Below are 16531 nucleotides of genomic sequence, written 5' to 3' on the forward strand. Positions count from 1 at the left end.
AAATTGAGTGAGTAGAAGGTTTACTTCTGTTAGTTTAAGACCAGAAAGGTTATCAAGTGATTTGACAGTGGGCTGGAAGTAAAGGTGTTGGTGAAGGATTACTGTTAGCAAACAACTCTAATCTGAGCAAACCGGCACAATAAACTCTGATTGGAAGCTGAGGTATCAACAATTCAGATGACAAGTAAGGCATATTTTATTAAGAGTCAAAGAAATTATCCTTAGAATAGCATAGCTAGAACCTTGATAAATTCCCAAACTTTAAAAAAAAAAAAAAAAAAAAAAAGGACACTTCTGAGGTTGTTTTTTACAGATCACATTTTTTACAGGCCACATCCAAGTGGTTCTTTGTGGCCTTAAAATCAGAACCGAATCACATACATAGCCTCTGTGAAATCAGTAACAGCCCTCCACTACAAACGAGGCTTTTCTAAAATGTCTCACTTTCAGTAACGAGCTGCCAACTGCCCTGTAAACGTAATCAGCAAGATTTTAAATTAAGTTTTATATACTCTTTTTCTCTTTCCTTTTGCAATTTCACATTATAGCTTGGTCTACACTTGTTGATTCCCTGCTCTACAAAGATGAGCTTCACCATGCTCTTGGTAGGTGATATCAGTGCCATCACTGACCAGGGTAGGAATGAGTACTCAGCCTGTGGGTAGAAGGTAAGTCAGCTTTTGTTCACTATGGCACAGCTCTCTAAGGTTTTCTTTTTATTAATCATCGGAGAACTGGTCAATAATAAAGTGTGGTTATACCAGTCATAGTTCCTAGCATGTTTAAAATTTGGTTAGGTCCTTGAATTAGATCATTTGTTTTATTGGTTGTTTTCTCTTTTTTTATTTATTTTTTAACGTTACAATAAGTTTTTTCCTGTACTTTCCCCAGCACCTGTGTTTGTCCTCTCCTCCCTTCCAAAAGGCAGACCTCATGGGTAACCAACCACTTGCTGCCTCTGACTACTTTTACCTGGAGCCAGTAGTCAGTGTTTCCCTCCTGTTGCCCAGCTGCAGCTATGGTCAAGAGAAGCAAAGAAGCATGTGAGAGGAAGTATTGAGTACTGAGTATGGGGTAAAAAGCCATCTCTTGCACTAAATCCCCAAGCAGTACTTACAATTGCTGCTGTTAATCTGCCATACAGCTGGAAATAAGGCTACTCAGTGCGTCAGTCCCTGGTTCCCTTAGCTAAAAGCTCTTACAGTGTCCAGCTGCCCTGCAGATTCTGCCTAGATTTTAGTACCTTGAGCTCCAATCCTGCTTCTGCAGACTGAACAAAACAGGGAGGTCTTGGTTCCTGTCCGCTATCCCACCCTGTTTGTCACTGCATGTGTGGCCCAGCCTGTTGCCTCCGTGGCAGTACTCATCTGTTATCACATCCATCCCCTGGCTCCTGCACCTATCCAAGGAGAGGAATATAAAATTCAGATTTTCTTTCAACCTAATTTGCCTGGTGTTTTGCACTCAAGGACCTAGCTAAGTTTTAAAAGTGTGATTAGGGAATACAAAAGTATAAGCACCCTTTATATAAAAGCCAACTTACATTTTCCACATCAGTTGAGTGAGGTTTCTCCAGCCCAGGTCATTAATATTGGTTGCCCTGTCTTTATGCAGTCTGGAACGTGTTTCTGGGAGTCTCCAGTCTCCAGCTACATAGCTTTGTGAACTAACTTGCAAAAGGAAAAAGATAAATTTCTTCTTATTATGGTTTTGTTGGTAAAAGGTTTTACTAAAGATCTGGTAATGGTCTAAACCTGAATCTTGCATTTGGTGGAACAAAGTGGTTCTTGATAGCTGGCTACATTATGTTGCATATGTGGTGGCTTTACTCAGGCAGGCAGCCGAGCTCCACCACAGCCACTCTCACTCCCCCTCCTCAAAGGGAAAGGGGGAGAAAATGTGGTGGAAAGGCTCAAGGGATGAGGTAAGGACAGGGAGATCGCTCAACAATTATCATCATGGGCAAAACAGACTCAACATAGGGATGTTAGAGAAATGTATTACCTATTGCTAACTGGCTAAAACACTGAGAAACAACAACAAACTACAAACACCTCCCCCATCCACCCTCTTCTACATCCTTCCCCTGAGCAGCGCAGGGGAACAGGGAATGGGGGCTGCGGCTGGTCCCTAACGCTTCATCTCTGCCACTCCTTCATGGTTACGCTCTGCCCCTGCTCCACGTGGGGTCCCTCCCACAGGCAGCAGCTCTTCAAGCACTGCTCCCACACGGCTCTGTCCCACAGGGTCCATCCATCCCCCAGGAGCAAACTGCTCCAGCACGGGTCCCCCACAGGTGGGCAGCAGCTCCCCCCAGACCCCTGCTCCTGTGTGGGCTCCTCTCCATGGGCTGCAGCTCCGGCCCGGGGCCTGCTCCTGCGAGGGCTCTCCATGGGCCACAGCCTCCTCCAGGCCACATCCACCGGGGGCTCCTCCACCCATAGGGGGGCTGCAATGTGGAGATCTGCTCCGTGTGGGACCCATGGGCTGCAGGGGGACAGCCTGCTCCACCAGAGGCCTCTCCACAGGCCGTGGGAGAACTGCCCCAGTGCCTGGAGCACCTCCTGCCCTCCCACTGCACTCAGCTGGGGACTGCAGGGCTGCTTCTCACTCCTCTCTCCCAGCTGCTGTTGTGTAGTAAGTTTTTTTTTCCCCTTTCTTAAATCTGCTCTCACAGAGGTACAAACATTTGTTTGGCTCTGGCCAGCGGCAGGTCCCATTGGAGCCAGCTGAAACTGGCCCTTATCTGACGGGGGCAGCTTCTGGATTCTCACAGAGGCCACCCCTTCAGCCCCCCGCTATCAAAACCTTGCCACCCGATACAGCATAGAAAGTAGAAACATAAAACATTCCAATTAAATGAGATTATTTGTTCTGTGAGGTAGCTGATGAGTCATAGAGGAGTCAGAATGGTTGTACCTTTCATTTGCACATCCTTAATTCCTTTAGGATAAGTACAATTCTCTTGCTTTGTAAGAGGAAAACAAGTGCAGAGGACTTGTTCAGGATGTCTGAAAATCATGAATAAAATTTTAATCTCCAGGCTGTCTTTTGGTCTGCAGACTCAGTAAATGTGGTGCTTCACGGACTCTTTAGCCTTCATTATCATCAGCAGCAATAAGTGTTGAGCCTTAACTAGCATTCCCATATTTCACAGTCTGTACTCTAAATAAAAACATCAAAAATTAGCTGCCTGTGTTTTTTTCCACTACCGTGAATATTGTGAATCAAGAATATTGCAGACATAGGTTACTTTTTACACTGTACGTGAGCCTTCAGTTTTCTAGCTGCGACCCATTTAGTAGCTAGTATAAATAGGGCTGCCTGTACAGAGCTGTATCAAAATTCATGCTTTCCATTTAATTCACAGCCTTTGATCTCAGCAAAGCTACTACATTCATTTATTTATTTTTTAACTCACAAGACAGCTATTTTCAGTTACATCACAGGCTGTTTTATTAATTAAATGTATAATAGCCATAAATTTGTCATGCTTCTGGGGCTTGACTTGCCAGCACAGTTTGGGCTGTTGGCACTTTTGGCTTGCTGGCAGTGGTGTAGGTAAGCAAGAAGCCATGATCTGAATGCTTGCCCAAATGCTAGTTTTTATCTTATCTTCAAGGTATGTTGAAAAGGGAGTGATGATAACTTACTCTATGTCCTGAAGTACGTTACGTATATATAGAAGCTACTTAATAACTTGCCCATTGTTACCCCTAAAGTTTGGGGCTGAATTTTGATTTTTTTAATACGTAAAACTCTAGAAATTTCTACTTTCCAGTATTCTGTCAGCATGACAGCCTTCATTTTTATTTTTATTTTTTGTTTCTGTGGCACTCATATTTCAGTACAAATTGTTTTAATGGACTTAGGCAAAGCAAGAAATCTGGGTGACTGTATGACCAACATGTTGGGTTTGCTGCACACAGCTCTGGCAATATTTATGTGCTGTTTAATTGCTGAGACTATGTTGAAACTGTTGAAATAGGGCTGTGGTTGTTCTGAGTTCAGCAGAGCTCTCTTGCCATATTTCATTCAGCGATTTCATCAAGTGATAACAATTTTATTTCAGCTGGCCTTTTCATACTACAGTCTCTGGATGCTCCATGGATAGGTGGTAGGGAGTTGTTGCTTTGTTGGTTGTGTTTTTTTTTCAGGAAGTCGCTTGGCATAAATTGGTTTTCATTAAAATTCTACCTATTAGTTATAGTGAGTTAGTTTTTCAATTTTTCACCCTTTGAAATAAAGCCTTCAGATTTGATTGCCAGGACCTATTAAGAAACAAAAGCAGACTCCCTGCCCCAGCAGCCGGTTTGGCTGGTGTTAGCTGCTTGTTCCTACTGTAAAGGCCTGTCAGTAGGACTATAGGTGAACCTCCCCATTACTTTGATTGGGACTGATGTTAGACTACTTGACCTTAAGTAGCCCCGATTGCTGTCTTTCAGCATTGACAAGTAGTGGTGATTTCACTCTTCCCAGTGTCCCTGCTGTTCAACATTTGGTTGTCTTGGTCTCCTCAGCTCTTCCAGAATTAGATGAACCTTGCTTTCTAGGCCTTCTCATTTACAGTCTTCATCGCTAGCCTCACAGAGCAGTGGGCAGAAAAATGCTTCATCCTCATGCGAACACATCATTCTTCATCTCTCCAGGGAAGAGCTATCTGCCTTCCCTACATCACCGCTGCACATCCCATCGTGTCCATCTAACAGAGGTCTTGGAAGGCTGCCACTGGTGGTTGCTGCTCGGTGCAACACATCGGGAGGTCGCCCACATGGTCGCTGAAGAAATGCTCGATCCAGTGGGCCACAGACATTTATTTGGTCAGGGATTTTGTTTTGGTGCTGAGAGTGAGGAAGATAACAGTTTATTTTTATTGCTCGAGGAGAAAGTTGAGAAAAGCATCTCGAAGACTTTGTCCTTTGTGGGTTTGGCAGCACGCCACTGTGTCGTGACGGTAGTGCGGGATTCCTTCTTTTATTTTAAAAGCTCTCAGCAGTGACGATTGTTCAAAGGACTTTTTCATTACTTTCCACACTGCCTGTCGTTCATCACGCTTTTATTTTGAGGTATTTTTTTGAGGAACTGAGCCTCTGTGCAAGAACTTGCCAAGCATTCTACCTTTCCCCCCTCATTCAAGTGAATTTCCTGTAATTCTGCTGCTTTGAAGCTATTGCATGGATTTGTTTTCCAGCATCTCTGTGCGGAGTACAAAGGTCTGCCTTTGTTGCTGCCTGTGAGGTAGTCTGCACATATTTGAGACTTACTTACATAAAAAAAAAAAAAGGGACACAAACAAAAGACCACTTTTTGTAGCAGGGTATTATAATTGGCCTAGTTTGAGGAGATCTTACTTTCCTACACAGCTCAAAACTGGCTGGAAGGTTGCGGGGCTACAGAATAGTGGCAGATGGTGACATACAGCTAATAAGCAGGGGCTTGTGCTCGGCTGTCAGTCAGAAGGCCTCAAAGCTTTTGAACAGAGGATTTCCATCCTGCCTCCTGCCAGGAGTTCAAGACCTCAAAGTGAAAATCCTGTGAGATACCATCTTCAAAGTAGCAGAATTAGAGGTAATTTCTCCAAAGCGCTGTATTAAAAAAAAAAAAAAAAAATCCACCTAAAAGGGCATACCTTTTTTTCAGATACCTAACTCCGAAGTGTATTACGCTTGTGAAATTTGACATTAACTACTGCTCACCGAGGAACACAGCCAGCATCTTAATTTGGGACGGGGGAGGGGAGGGGAGACGAGTGATTGGGAAAATTAGCTGCGGGGAACGCTGCCGGGGTGTCTGCGGTGTGCGGGGTGACTGATGGCTCTTTGCCCTCCCAGTGGCAGCAGAAGTGCACAGCTGCCTGGCCTCGTGAGCCCAGCAATTCCCGCTGGAAGAATGGGTAGGAAATGGAAACGAAGTGCAATTCTCTGGTGCACTGTGTAACAGAAAGCAGAAATGAACTATGCAGATCAACTGGATAGGGCTTGCTTGTGCTGAGCAGTTTTTTAATGTCTCTCTATTTAAGAAAGCTTTACCTGCAAGGGCTTCAGATTTGTCCCATTATCTCAGAGACATGTTCCCTCTACAAATATGAATAACATTCCCTCTAAAACGCCTGTGCTGCTCTCTTCATGTGTCTTGGAGAAACCCAGCCCAGGTGACTGCAGGAAACCGGGGTAAAGGCTGTTGTCCCAGCAGTGTCTTGCTTGAAGTACTTGCTTGTGTACGTAGCTTGCCCAGGAATGCACAATCCATGATGTGCAGAGCCAATAGCTCCTGAGTACCTGCCTGGAGATCCTAAACATTGCTACGTGGCCACCACTGATATTATCAGCTCTTCTGTTCTCGTAGGAGAGGAAAAGAAGGTTCTCTTTTTTTCTTTTCTTTTTCTTCTTTTTTTTTTTTTTTTTTTCTTCCAGAGGCTAGCAAGGAGAGCTAAGGGCAGATACATACCCACAAGAGAGTTTGGAGAAGGGTAGCAGAGTTGGTGGTGGTCTCTTTTTCCGTGCCTTACGGATCCTCCAGGCTTCTTCCTTGGGCTTGCTGAGAGTGGAGAGCAAGGGAGTTACATTCAGTGACAATATTTGCATGTTCTTTGTAGTTAAAGCTCCGCAGAGATCAGTTTGACAAAGGACCTTTGTATATTTAACACAGAAACGGAACATCTGATACTCTGACAGAGTCTGTCCACGGTGACACTGCTGACGGAAAGGCATGGGCTCTCAGGGTGCTGTTGGTTGGCAGAAAAAGAGATCCCTTTTTTGGCTGTATTCTTACAAAGCCTCAGGAAAAGACTGCTTTGAGTGGTGTCTTTCTGATGGACATGGAAGGAGGCTTCAGAATGTTGCTCCGTTGAGTTCAGAGAGCATTTGCTCTTTGTGAAACACCTTGCCTTAACATTTGGAAACACTGGAGGTCAGAGGCTCTGGAGAGCTGCGTCTGTGCAGTGGCTGGTGGAGGGATGTGGTCCAGCTCGGGTTGTGTGCATGTTGTGGCAGCATCAGTAGTGTACATCAACAGGAATCAGTGACTGAATGTCTGAGATGGAAAACGTAAGGTATATGCGTTGTGTTGTTACTTAGTAAAGACTGAAAAGCAATTGGAAAAGTATTTTTTAAATGTTAACACTTTTTTTTTTTGACGAGTGGTGTATTTCAGCATGTACTGCTGCCTGTGAATTTCTTCCGAGATGAGCCCTCGCAGCTACAGCGTTGTTATTGTGAACGGACGAAAAAACGCATGACTGTTTTTGGTTTGTTTGTTCACAGTGCTGGTGTGCAGCCATGAAGGAAGCAGCCGGAGGTGCGGAGGACAGGGAGACCTCCTTTCTGGTTCTCTGGGAGTCTTAGCACACTGGGCATTTATGGCTGGAGCTGAGAAAACAAATGGGTATGAATATTAATTAATAACTTATTAATTCTCGTTAGTCTGTGTTCCCCTATGGCAGCTGTTGTAGACCTGCCATAGAACTTTTCAGATAAAATTGGGACTAAAATATCCGTGTACTTTTAAAACTGTAAGTGTGTTGTAGTACTGGTTCAGTTACCCTGAAACCTGTTTCCTGTTACGGTAAAAAAAACCTAACATCTCCCACATTTGAGGCAGAAAAGTGTGATCCTGGCTCAATTCCCAAAGACACTTACGTATGGAATATATGTTTTCAAAACAGTTAAATGCAGGCAAAAAAAATGAAGAATAAGTGATGGTCACTCAGTAATATTTCTGTAATTCAAAAATAGGTCATTTAGTTTTGTTTTTGTAACTCAGTGAGTTACCTTGCATTGTACCGCAGTAAGGCAGAGGGACAGGTAAGTTGAAACTGGGAAACAAGGCACAGTTTCATAGAGGGTGACCGTCTTAAGGCCAAGGGGCAGGCTGGTTTGCTCGTACATAAAGCAGACACCCACCTGCAGCTGGATGCTGGCTCTTGTGTTAAATGGTGGCAGTTCCACTCTGACTAGTTGGTCCCTATAGCTGTGTAGGCTTCCTGTGAAAGTAGCTTCTTTAAATAACACTGAAAGGAACCTTAAGACAAGTAGTGAGGGAGCAGCAGTCCCTTCCCAGTAAGTAATGAGCTATGAACTGTAGACTGCAGTCTGAAGTAACGAAATTTCCCCATACACCTTTCAGATACGTTGTCTCTTGTGACTGCGTGCCCCTCTAGTCCAGTAGCAGTAGTAGCAGTATGCCCTTTGCTACTGTATGAGATCACAGATTATATGAGAAGTCAATGTGGAGAGCTCCACTTCTTCTGCTGAAAAAATTCAGATATTACTGTCTCATTGTTTGTCTCTGCCAAAGCTTTTCTTTTCAGTGTTTCCTCCTATAGGAGTCCGTTGTTTTCTAGGTATCTCTTCAATCCTGTTTGACCTTGTTCAGTCTCAGGGGCATTTGTTTGGAGACAAGATGTCCAGGGCTAAACACAGTGCTGAGCTAAGGCATGTAGCTGACCTCCCTGGTTTTTGTTTGGGCTCTTGGTTTTTGCAGCTTCTGACCATGAGTTTTGCCTTTTTGGGCTGCCCCACTGAGCGTGGCTGTCTGCAGTAATCACCAGAGCCTTGCTCCAGGTCCCAGCTTTCTCTAGTTGGTGTCTTAAATTCCAGTAGCATTCCTTGTCCCCTAGGGCTGGCTGCTGAATTATTCTGCTGTTTTCCTCTTCTCCGGGACTGCAAAAGCAGCAGAAGTGGCTCCCATGGCCTGTAAAAGGTGCTTTGGAGGTGCCAGGTCTGTGCTTCTCCAGGGGAGGTTCAGTGCCTGAGCGATGGGGACGGAGATGCTCTGTCAGGCAGCTCATAAACGTAGAAAGCATTAAGAGAGTGTGCCTTAATTTCTGGTGTGGCCCACAGCTGTCATCGTACTCTCTGTAAGCTGATTTAATGAAACGTGATGGCTCCCAGTGCAGTCGGTGAGGTGTTTACACATGATCTGAGTCCGTGAGGGGCCACCTGGTTGTCCGTGGCCATGGAACACCTTCTGACCCACTTCCTGAGCACGTGTGTTTTCCTTTTGCATCCTTCAGCACTGTTGTTTCTTAGTCATGTGCTGAGCCATGGGAAGAGAGGCGTGTGTTAAAAAATTCCCAGCCAAGGATGCTCTGCAACACAAGAGTTTAAGAAATGCAGGATTTTTTCTCAAGAGTCTTTCCCAGCAGGGCTGACAAACGTTTATGGGTACAAAGGTTACGCCTGCCACCTTACGAATTACACAAAGCTGCTTTAGAAAAGCAGTGTTCAGATATGGTTTGTAATTGTGTTTGTTTCCTTTTAGTCAAAATCCCTTCCTGGTGGCTGCGTTTGGAGCTTGCTCTCTTACGAGGCAGTGTAACAACCAAGCCTTCCAAAAATTCGGACGTTCAATGACTGCCTCTGACATGGTTTCAGAAGTTGGAACAGCTTTTAACAAACTTTTTGAAACCTGAAGCCAAAGCAGCGCAGAAGAAGAGGAAGAACAATGACTGCAAGAGTAATTGCATTTACAGTAGAATTGAAATAAGTAATGCACCCTTTCAAGTGCTGTAGCAGCATTGGTATGCTAGGTAGATTTTTTTTTTTTATTTTTAAGAATAGAAAAATATGATTAATGTAGATATTTTCTAAGAGTTTGGAATACGAAAATGTTTTGGCTGAAATAAGCTGTAGTTGCAGATCTGTTATAATATAATAAAACTAAACTGAAAGTATTCCTCTGTTCTTTTTGATAGTTATTGAGCAATAACTAAAGTTTGAACAGCAAAAAAAAATAAATAATAAATGCACTTGATACTTAGATAAGAATAAAATTCTTCCACCAGCTCAACTGAATTTCTTGGATTGCACCAAGCTTGTCATGATTTCATCCTTAGGCCGTCTGTCTAGAGTTAACTGTTGCACTTCATTTTTTGCCATGCTAGTGTATTTACTTTAAGAAGCAAAACTAAGCCTCGTTGGAAAGGGAACGCATGAAGTTGCTTTAGATTCTGAATGTAACTAGTTGCCTTTTTCCATTCCCAGTCCCAGGGGCAGCATTCCTCCCAGCAGCACACCCCTGCCTGCCACGTCTGGCTTTCTGGGAGAAGATTCCCCCCGTTGCAGAATAAGGACACGCTGTAGGTATATTAGCAGGGAACAGTGATTGTGTTTGCCTGAAGAAGAACTATTTTGAATTCCTTTAGCTGGTCTCAGCTCACCTGGAGCTCAGCGTGACGAACTGTGTGAAATTATCCTTGGGAGAGGTGCTAGGTGGGTAAGGAGTGTAGTGCCACCTAACTCAGCTGGTCAGGCTGCGGGGCTAGCGGCAGAGCGAGGTGCTTTTAAAAGTCAGATTGCCTGCTGGACTGGAGCTCAGAGCACGAGTGTACGTGTACAGAGGTGGCTATTTATTAACCAGCAGGAACTGAAGGAAAAGGCAGACAACAGCACGCATCTGTCTGCTCTTAGTGATACACAGGCAGTCGTAAGTCAAAGACAGGGACAGAAGAATGGTGGCAGGTGCTCAGGCTCTGGGTTTAGAGGTGTTTTGCTCTGCCATTATTGCCAATCTGTTACCTCTATCTACTGTTACGAACACATCTGCCTGGCAGGCAGAACAGATGAGTGCTGGATACAAAGGGGAAGTTGGATTTTGCACAATACCGCTTCTGAAGTTTTTGGAAATTCAGTCAAAGCTTGTAAGGATTGAAGCAGTGTGGAGAGAGGGGCGAGCTCACTCGAAGGGCTGTCACAAAACCTTCAGTGAGGTCTGGAAGCGGGTGCTACCGTTGGACCTACGGCCCAGCTCCAAGTGTATATACTCCTTAAAGCGCAGGAACAAGCACACGAAGATGTGTCTAGTTCTTACAGCAGGTGTTATATATTCATTGCAACCACTCTTTTTTCCCAGTGGTCTGACTGTAGGCTGGAACACGGCATCGCTCATAGGTTCTTGTTCTCGTTCCTTGCAATAGCTCCCCACAAAAAGCACCTGAAGTCAGGCTGCTCTCAGTCCTTCCCCTCCCGCCCTTACGGTCAATACTTCTGTATGCACTGTGACTACTACCTCACCCCGATGCATTTTTGGTTTTTCTTTTTAAACCAGTTGCCTATTTTTTAAAATAGGTTTTTAAATGTTTGCTCATTTTGGTCTATGAGGGTTCACGGACTTCTTTTTAGATTAGAGCAACTGTCTGTCTGCTCCTAAGAGATGGATTCTTGGGGTTTATTTTAAGCAATTTTGTAAACTGTCTACATCCCTGGGGAAACCAAGCTACAATTACTTTTCCCCCCAAACCTATTGGGGAAGCCCAACTCCTTTTAAATAAAGTCAGTGCTGGATTTTCTTCCAAATACCGAGCATTTCTGTATGTAGACCATCACGGTATGCTAGCCCAACGGCGTTTGTAGGCAAAGGCAATTAAGCCCCAGGTATCCGTACAGATTTCAACCTGCCATGTCGGTTTTAAACCTACACAAAAGTTGTAACTTTGTTATTCACTAATGTATGCAAATTGTTACAATTTTTACGCATTCTGGAACTGTAGCGGTTTCTTTCAGTAGGAAATAAAAAACATAGCAAATGAACTGGCTGGAGTTTGGTGTGTTCTGATTACGCTGCCCCCAGAAGCCGAGCTGGGGGACGTGTCTGCCCTTCCTTCTCCTTTGCCACTGGTGGAAGCAATGCAGCCACTAACAGATGTAAAATCCCAGCAGAGGCACTTGAGCCTAAGTGCTAAGGAAGGCTGGTGACTAAAAATGGGTTTAGCTTAATAAATGCCACTTGGTGTAAAAGAAAGCCTTTATCCTTTTGAATAGATCACTTGTGTAATTTCAGATGTATAAGCCCATCTTCTTATTTAGCATCTCACAAAGTGATTTGAACATACAGAAACACAGTGGTAGGCATTTCGTTCACCTCCAAAATGCTCAGGTTACTTACTTCACAGGGGCTTAATGACCACCCAGGTACCACACCACATGTGCTAATTGCATTTTTCCACTTCTGAGAGCTGGATCCTGAGCCTGCCCTAGTCCCAGCACTAGGGAAAGCTCAGGGCAATCTGTGCAAAAACAAACTGGAAGGAGCCCAAGTCTTACAGGTAGGTGCTTGCGTGGTAATGAGGGAGAAGATTTCACGGACCAAGCCAGCAGCACTGTAGTAGGAGTTACTTCAAGGCTTAACATTATCAACTCCTTCTGTGCCTAAGAAAAAAATACCTCTGCTAGGGGTGTTTGGATGCCCGCACGCCCTGCATCTCATGTGCCCCTTCTTCAAGGCCAGTACTTATTTACCTAGTAGTAGTTCCAACGTTTTTGCTGAGATTACATCACTGTTAGACATTTTGTTCCAAAGATTTTATTTGGATACTACAGGTATTTACAACACTGAGCAGCTGCAACCAAAACCAAGTCCTGTAATGATGGTTCAGCTTTTTTTCTCAGTCTGCTGCTCCACTCGTCCACCTTCCACAATTTCCCAGGTCGAAACAGCACTTCTGTCCTGCAGGAACAAGGAAACGTGTTACTCTCATCAGCCTGCATCACACAGGGATCAGTGGAGCTGGCTGCAGCCCGTTCAGCGCGCCCTGTAATGTACCAGATGGAGCTCAATGAGTGTGCAGATATTATTTTTTTTTTCTGTCTACTCCAACACAAACGTCACGCAGCAAAGCTATTAATCAAGTTAGGAAAAGAGGTGGTGATACCATCTCACAGGAATGCCCTCACTATCAATGCTCAGTAGTTGTAAAACAAGCCCAGACAATTCTTCACAGTTAAGAGAAAAATAATTTAAAAAATCACTACAAGAAAACAAGATATATTTTTCAGTGTTAGGCACTCATAATCATATTCTCATGTTTAAGTGGCTGGCCTACATGGAAAACATCTCTTCTGTGGTCAGTACACAAGAAAATATTGCCTAACACATTCCTCTCTGTGAATTTTTAGAAGGATAGAAGCCTGTTGCTGTAAGAATCTGTAGTGCAATGTTATATTTTTGAAAGAGTATCATAACCAAACCGATAATTTCAGTTTTGATGTAGTCACTTGACCAGAGCTGTTGAAAATGACAAAAGTTTATCTGAATATTAAATGTTCAACAAGCTAAAATGTTAAAGGAGCTAACATAAGAAAGGCTGGAATACAATGTAGGATTTTCTTTGTATTGAAGTGAAAACTGCGATGCTTAAATAACTGTGTCATTTCACTTCATTATATGAGATATCTTGCATTTAGTGCACACTTACTGTGACAAAGTTCTGGGAACAAAGAGCCATGAGGCCGTGCCATGAAAGGCCAGGTGAGGCTGGCAGTAGAACTGCTCCAGTGGTAATAAACAGGAATTATGTAAAATATTTCCCTTTCTAAAATAAGCACATTGTTGTATCTCATACGAGCACGCTACAGCAACGCAACTCTGGTGTTCTGCTCGAGTTGTGAGCCGGCCAGAGGAGGTAAAAGGCTGCAAGTTGGGTGCTGCCACATTTAACCTCCAGGTGGGAGCTGTCATTACCGAAACAGGGAGCTGGCTCCCTCCTGCAGCACGCAGGAAGAATCAGGGGTCAAAATGCCGCCAAGAGCCAGCCTGCACCTGGGGAGTTCCTCCAAAGGGGCACAGCCACAGTGATCGCAGCAGGGAATAAGCAGCATGGCCCGGGACCGGGGAGACTCATATAAAAACTAAAATAAATTGGGCTGGATCCCGGCTAAGGCCAATTTCTAGGAGCTTATTAAATATCCGTAAATCCCTTTAAGAACAAAACAAAACAAATCTTCAAAGGGGCTGGGGGGTGGGGGGGGGCACAGCTGTTTGGCCAGATGGATCAAACGGGGCCGCTCCTCTCCAAGGCTTGGATTTGCCTTCCTGACAGAGCAGCGAGGCTGAGGATTTAGTGACGTACAAACAAGGAAGCCGATGCTCCAGCTTCCCACGGGCTCCCTTTGCTTTCACAGCTGCAGCTCGCCACCGCTGGGCTCCGGCCCCCAACCCCGCTTGTATCCCTTCCACATGAAATCCCGAGCGCTGCCCACAGCTCGCGCTTGATTTTATTCAGTGCATCGACGAGTGACAGCTCTCACGCTCGGCAATTATAGGGGATGTGTGCTGCTATCCCCTAATGTAATCGTGCTTCACGGCCTCCCGTGGGTAAAACGATGCAAGGAGGCTGCGCGAGGCTCAAAACACAAGCGAGGAGCAGCACGAACTGCAGGGAGGGAGAAGGATGCTGAGCAGAAAGTGGAGCGTGATCCTGCACCTGAGGAACAAGATCAAACTAACGCCATGGAGCTGAGATGAAAAGGGCAGCGGAGCAGGAGAAGTGGAAGAAGCAGCGCACATGGAGGAAGTCGTGCAGCATCTTGAGACGGGGAGGAAGCAGTGAGCCAACGAGGGGATTTCTCTTCAGCGGGAGACACAGTCAGGGGAATGAAAAAGAGGAACAGTGGCGTTAGGAACGGGCTGAGAGCAGAAAGCACCACGGAAAAAGGAGTGCGACAGGAACCAGGCAAAGCACTTGTGGCTCAGGGACATTTAGGATTGCACCTGCCAAAGACAGAAGAGGCTTTCTTGCACAGACTTATCTTTTTGGTGGGGAAATGTGAGGAGGTAGAGGAAGGTATTATTTTCCTAAGTCATCTCAGTTTATTTTCCAGTTCCTCTGCAGCCTTCTTAAAATAGCACACGTTACTCCTAGCCTTTCTTGTGTGTTAAACTCGGACAATTTAGGGATTTCTGAGCATAAGGGGATTATCAGTGGCAAAATAATGCTTCCTTAGTAACTGCAGTAGCTACAGCATGCACGGAGACACGAGGCTGAGGGGAGCAGAAGAGAAGGCCAGCAGTACCATCACGGAAAAGCTCAGCTTCAGCTCAGCTGCTGCCTCCTGCCACTGCAGCTGTATGGGATGCAGGGTGTAACGAGGAAAGTTGCTGAGGGGGCAGGAAGGGCAGAAATAACGCTGCCTTAGAGACCCTAGCAGCCTCACAAGGCAAGTAGCTGTCGTCTACCTTGATGTGGATTCCAAAAGCAGCAAGGTTCCCGCGCAGGCCGTCACAAGCCTCCAGGAGAGGTTTTCTCTCCTGCATTAACTTCTGTCTCTTCTCCTTCTGCTCTTGTTTTGGTCCTTTTGATCCCTGGGCACCTTCTTCTGTTTGCATGGTGTCCACTGCTTCTGGCACAGCGAGCGCGTAATTACGGACCTTTGTGCGGAAGCCCACGAGCTCGTCCATCACGTTGGAGAGCAGAGCCGTGTTTCCTCCTCCCACAGCAACCTGTAAATCAAACGCAGAGTTTTAAAAACATCTGAGAACGATTTCCAAAATCCATCACAATTCAGCCGCATGCATGGAGGCCTTCCTGTCACCTCGCACGGCCGTGCACCTTCCACTGCAGCGGTGTGATTAACACATCCCACCCCCTGCTCGTGCTGGGCAGGAGTTAGGGCCCAGTTGTGCTTTGGAGTAGCTCGGGGTGTTCCTACACAGGACAGTGTCCACGGGACAGGGAGCAGACGCTGCAGCAAAATGCAGAGCACAGCAGCACCGCGGGGTGAGGCAGCTGCCAGGGGCACTGGGAGCAGAAGAGGGGCCGAGTAATTAAAGGCAGAGGGGACCGACTGCGTTTAGTCACAGAACAGCGGGGGGGGATGAAAGGGAGCCTTTTCAGAGGTCACTGGCTGAAGCAAACTAAAGAGGAGGAGGAGGAGGAGGAGGCGAGGAGGAAGCTATTTAGGGGCCAGAGCTTGAGATGCTCGGTGCTCTCCAGGATTGTAAGAGGCAGCAAATTCCCCAAACTTTCAAAAGATGTAAACATGCTGAAGAAGTGGCTTAGGAGAATGAAGGAGGAAATAAATCTAAACGCCAGGAATGTCCCCTTGTAACCTGGGACAGGAAAAATGCTTAAATGCAGAAGGGAGAGAAAAGACAAATGATGAGAGGGGATAAGAGCAGGTCTCTACAGACACCGGCAAAGTTGAAATGAGGCACTTATTTCATGACACAAAGACAAGATCCTCCAAAAGGAGGGACAGCCTGGGAAATGGGATCAGTTCACCTCCTAAATAAAGCACTGCATAAAGTCTCCTGATCTCCATTTTCTTCTTCCGTAGTACCATCCAATCCAAAGGGCTTATAACAATTTTATGCAGAAACGTGTCCTTGCCTCTCTCACAGAAGATCAGCTGTCACACCTGGACGACAGCACTTGTAGGCGAGCTAAAGGCCTTACCTGTGCCCCCAGCTCTAAAGAGGCACGATGGTTTCCACTCACCAGCTAGAAGCCCCCAGCAGTAGCCGGTAAGGCCAAGAGAAAAACGTTTACAGGACTTCAACCTGGCGAGGGATGTCTTTATCTACTCTCATAGCCCCCAGACCTTTGTGGTGTCTTGAGTAAGAAATCAAGATTTTCATTGATTCGGTTATTTGAGGGCAAAAGGAAAAAGCAGAGAGTCAGGGAAGGAGCTGCAGTGCTGTTCCTTCCTTCCTGCCTACCTCTCACCAGCATCTGCTGCTGACCCCAATACCCCAAAGAAAGTAGCAGCACACAAAAAAAGAAAAGCATTAAGGCACTTATTGCACTACAAATAAA

General features: G+C 45.4%; 2 protein-coding genes across 5 annotated transcripts in view; one reads left to right on the top strand and one right to left on the bottom strand.

The window, feature by feature from the left end:
- NAXD (NAD(P)HX dehydratase) overlaps positions 1–11528 on the top strand; it is a 49495-nt gene extending 37967 nt beyond the window's left edge. For all 3 annotated transcript variants that reach the window (XM_032191917.1, XM_032191909.1, XM_032191902.1), the window contains 2 exons: positions 7263–7383; positions 9262–11528. In XM_032191917.1, the coding sequence (XP_032047808.1) occupies positions 7263–7383; positions 9262–9412 (272 nt within the window). In that variant the 3' untranslated portion in view covers positions 9413–11528. The remainder of the gene's footprint in view (positions 1–7262; positions 7384–9261) is intronic.
- A 756-nt stretch (positions 11529–12284) lies between these two features.
- Positions 12285–16531, bottom strand: part of CARS2 (cysteinyl-tRNA synthetase 2, mitochondrial) — a 34360-nt gene continuing 30113 nt past the window's right edge. For both annotated transcript variants that reach the window (XM_032203945.1, XM_032203937.1), the window contains 2 exons: positions 14953–15216; positions 12285–12444 (listed from right to left, as the gene is read on the bottom strand). In XM_032203945.1, the coding sequence (XP_032059836.1) occupies positions 12370–12444; positions 14953–15216 (339 nt within the window). In that variant the 3' untranslated portion in view covers positions 12285–12369. The remainder of the gene's footprint in view (positions 12445–14952; positions 15217–16531) is intronic.

Source organism: Aythya fuligula, chromosome 1, assembly GCF_009819795.1.
Source record: "Aythya fuligula isolate bAytFul2 chromosome 1, bAytFul2.pri, whole genome shotgun sequence".
Taxonomy (NCBI): domain Eukaryota; kingdom Metazoa; phylum Chordata; class Aves; order Anseriformes; family Anatidae; genus Aythya; species Aythya fuligula.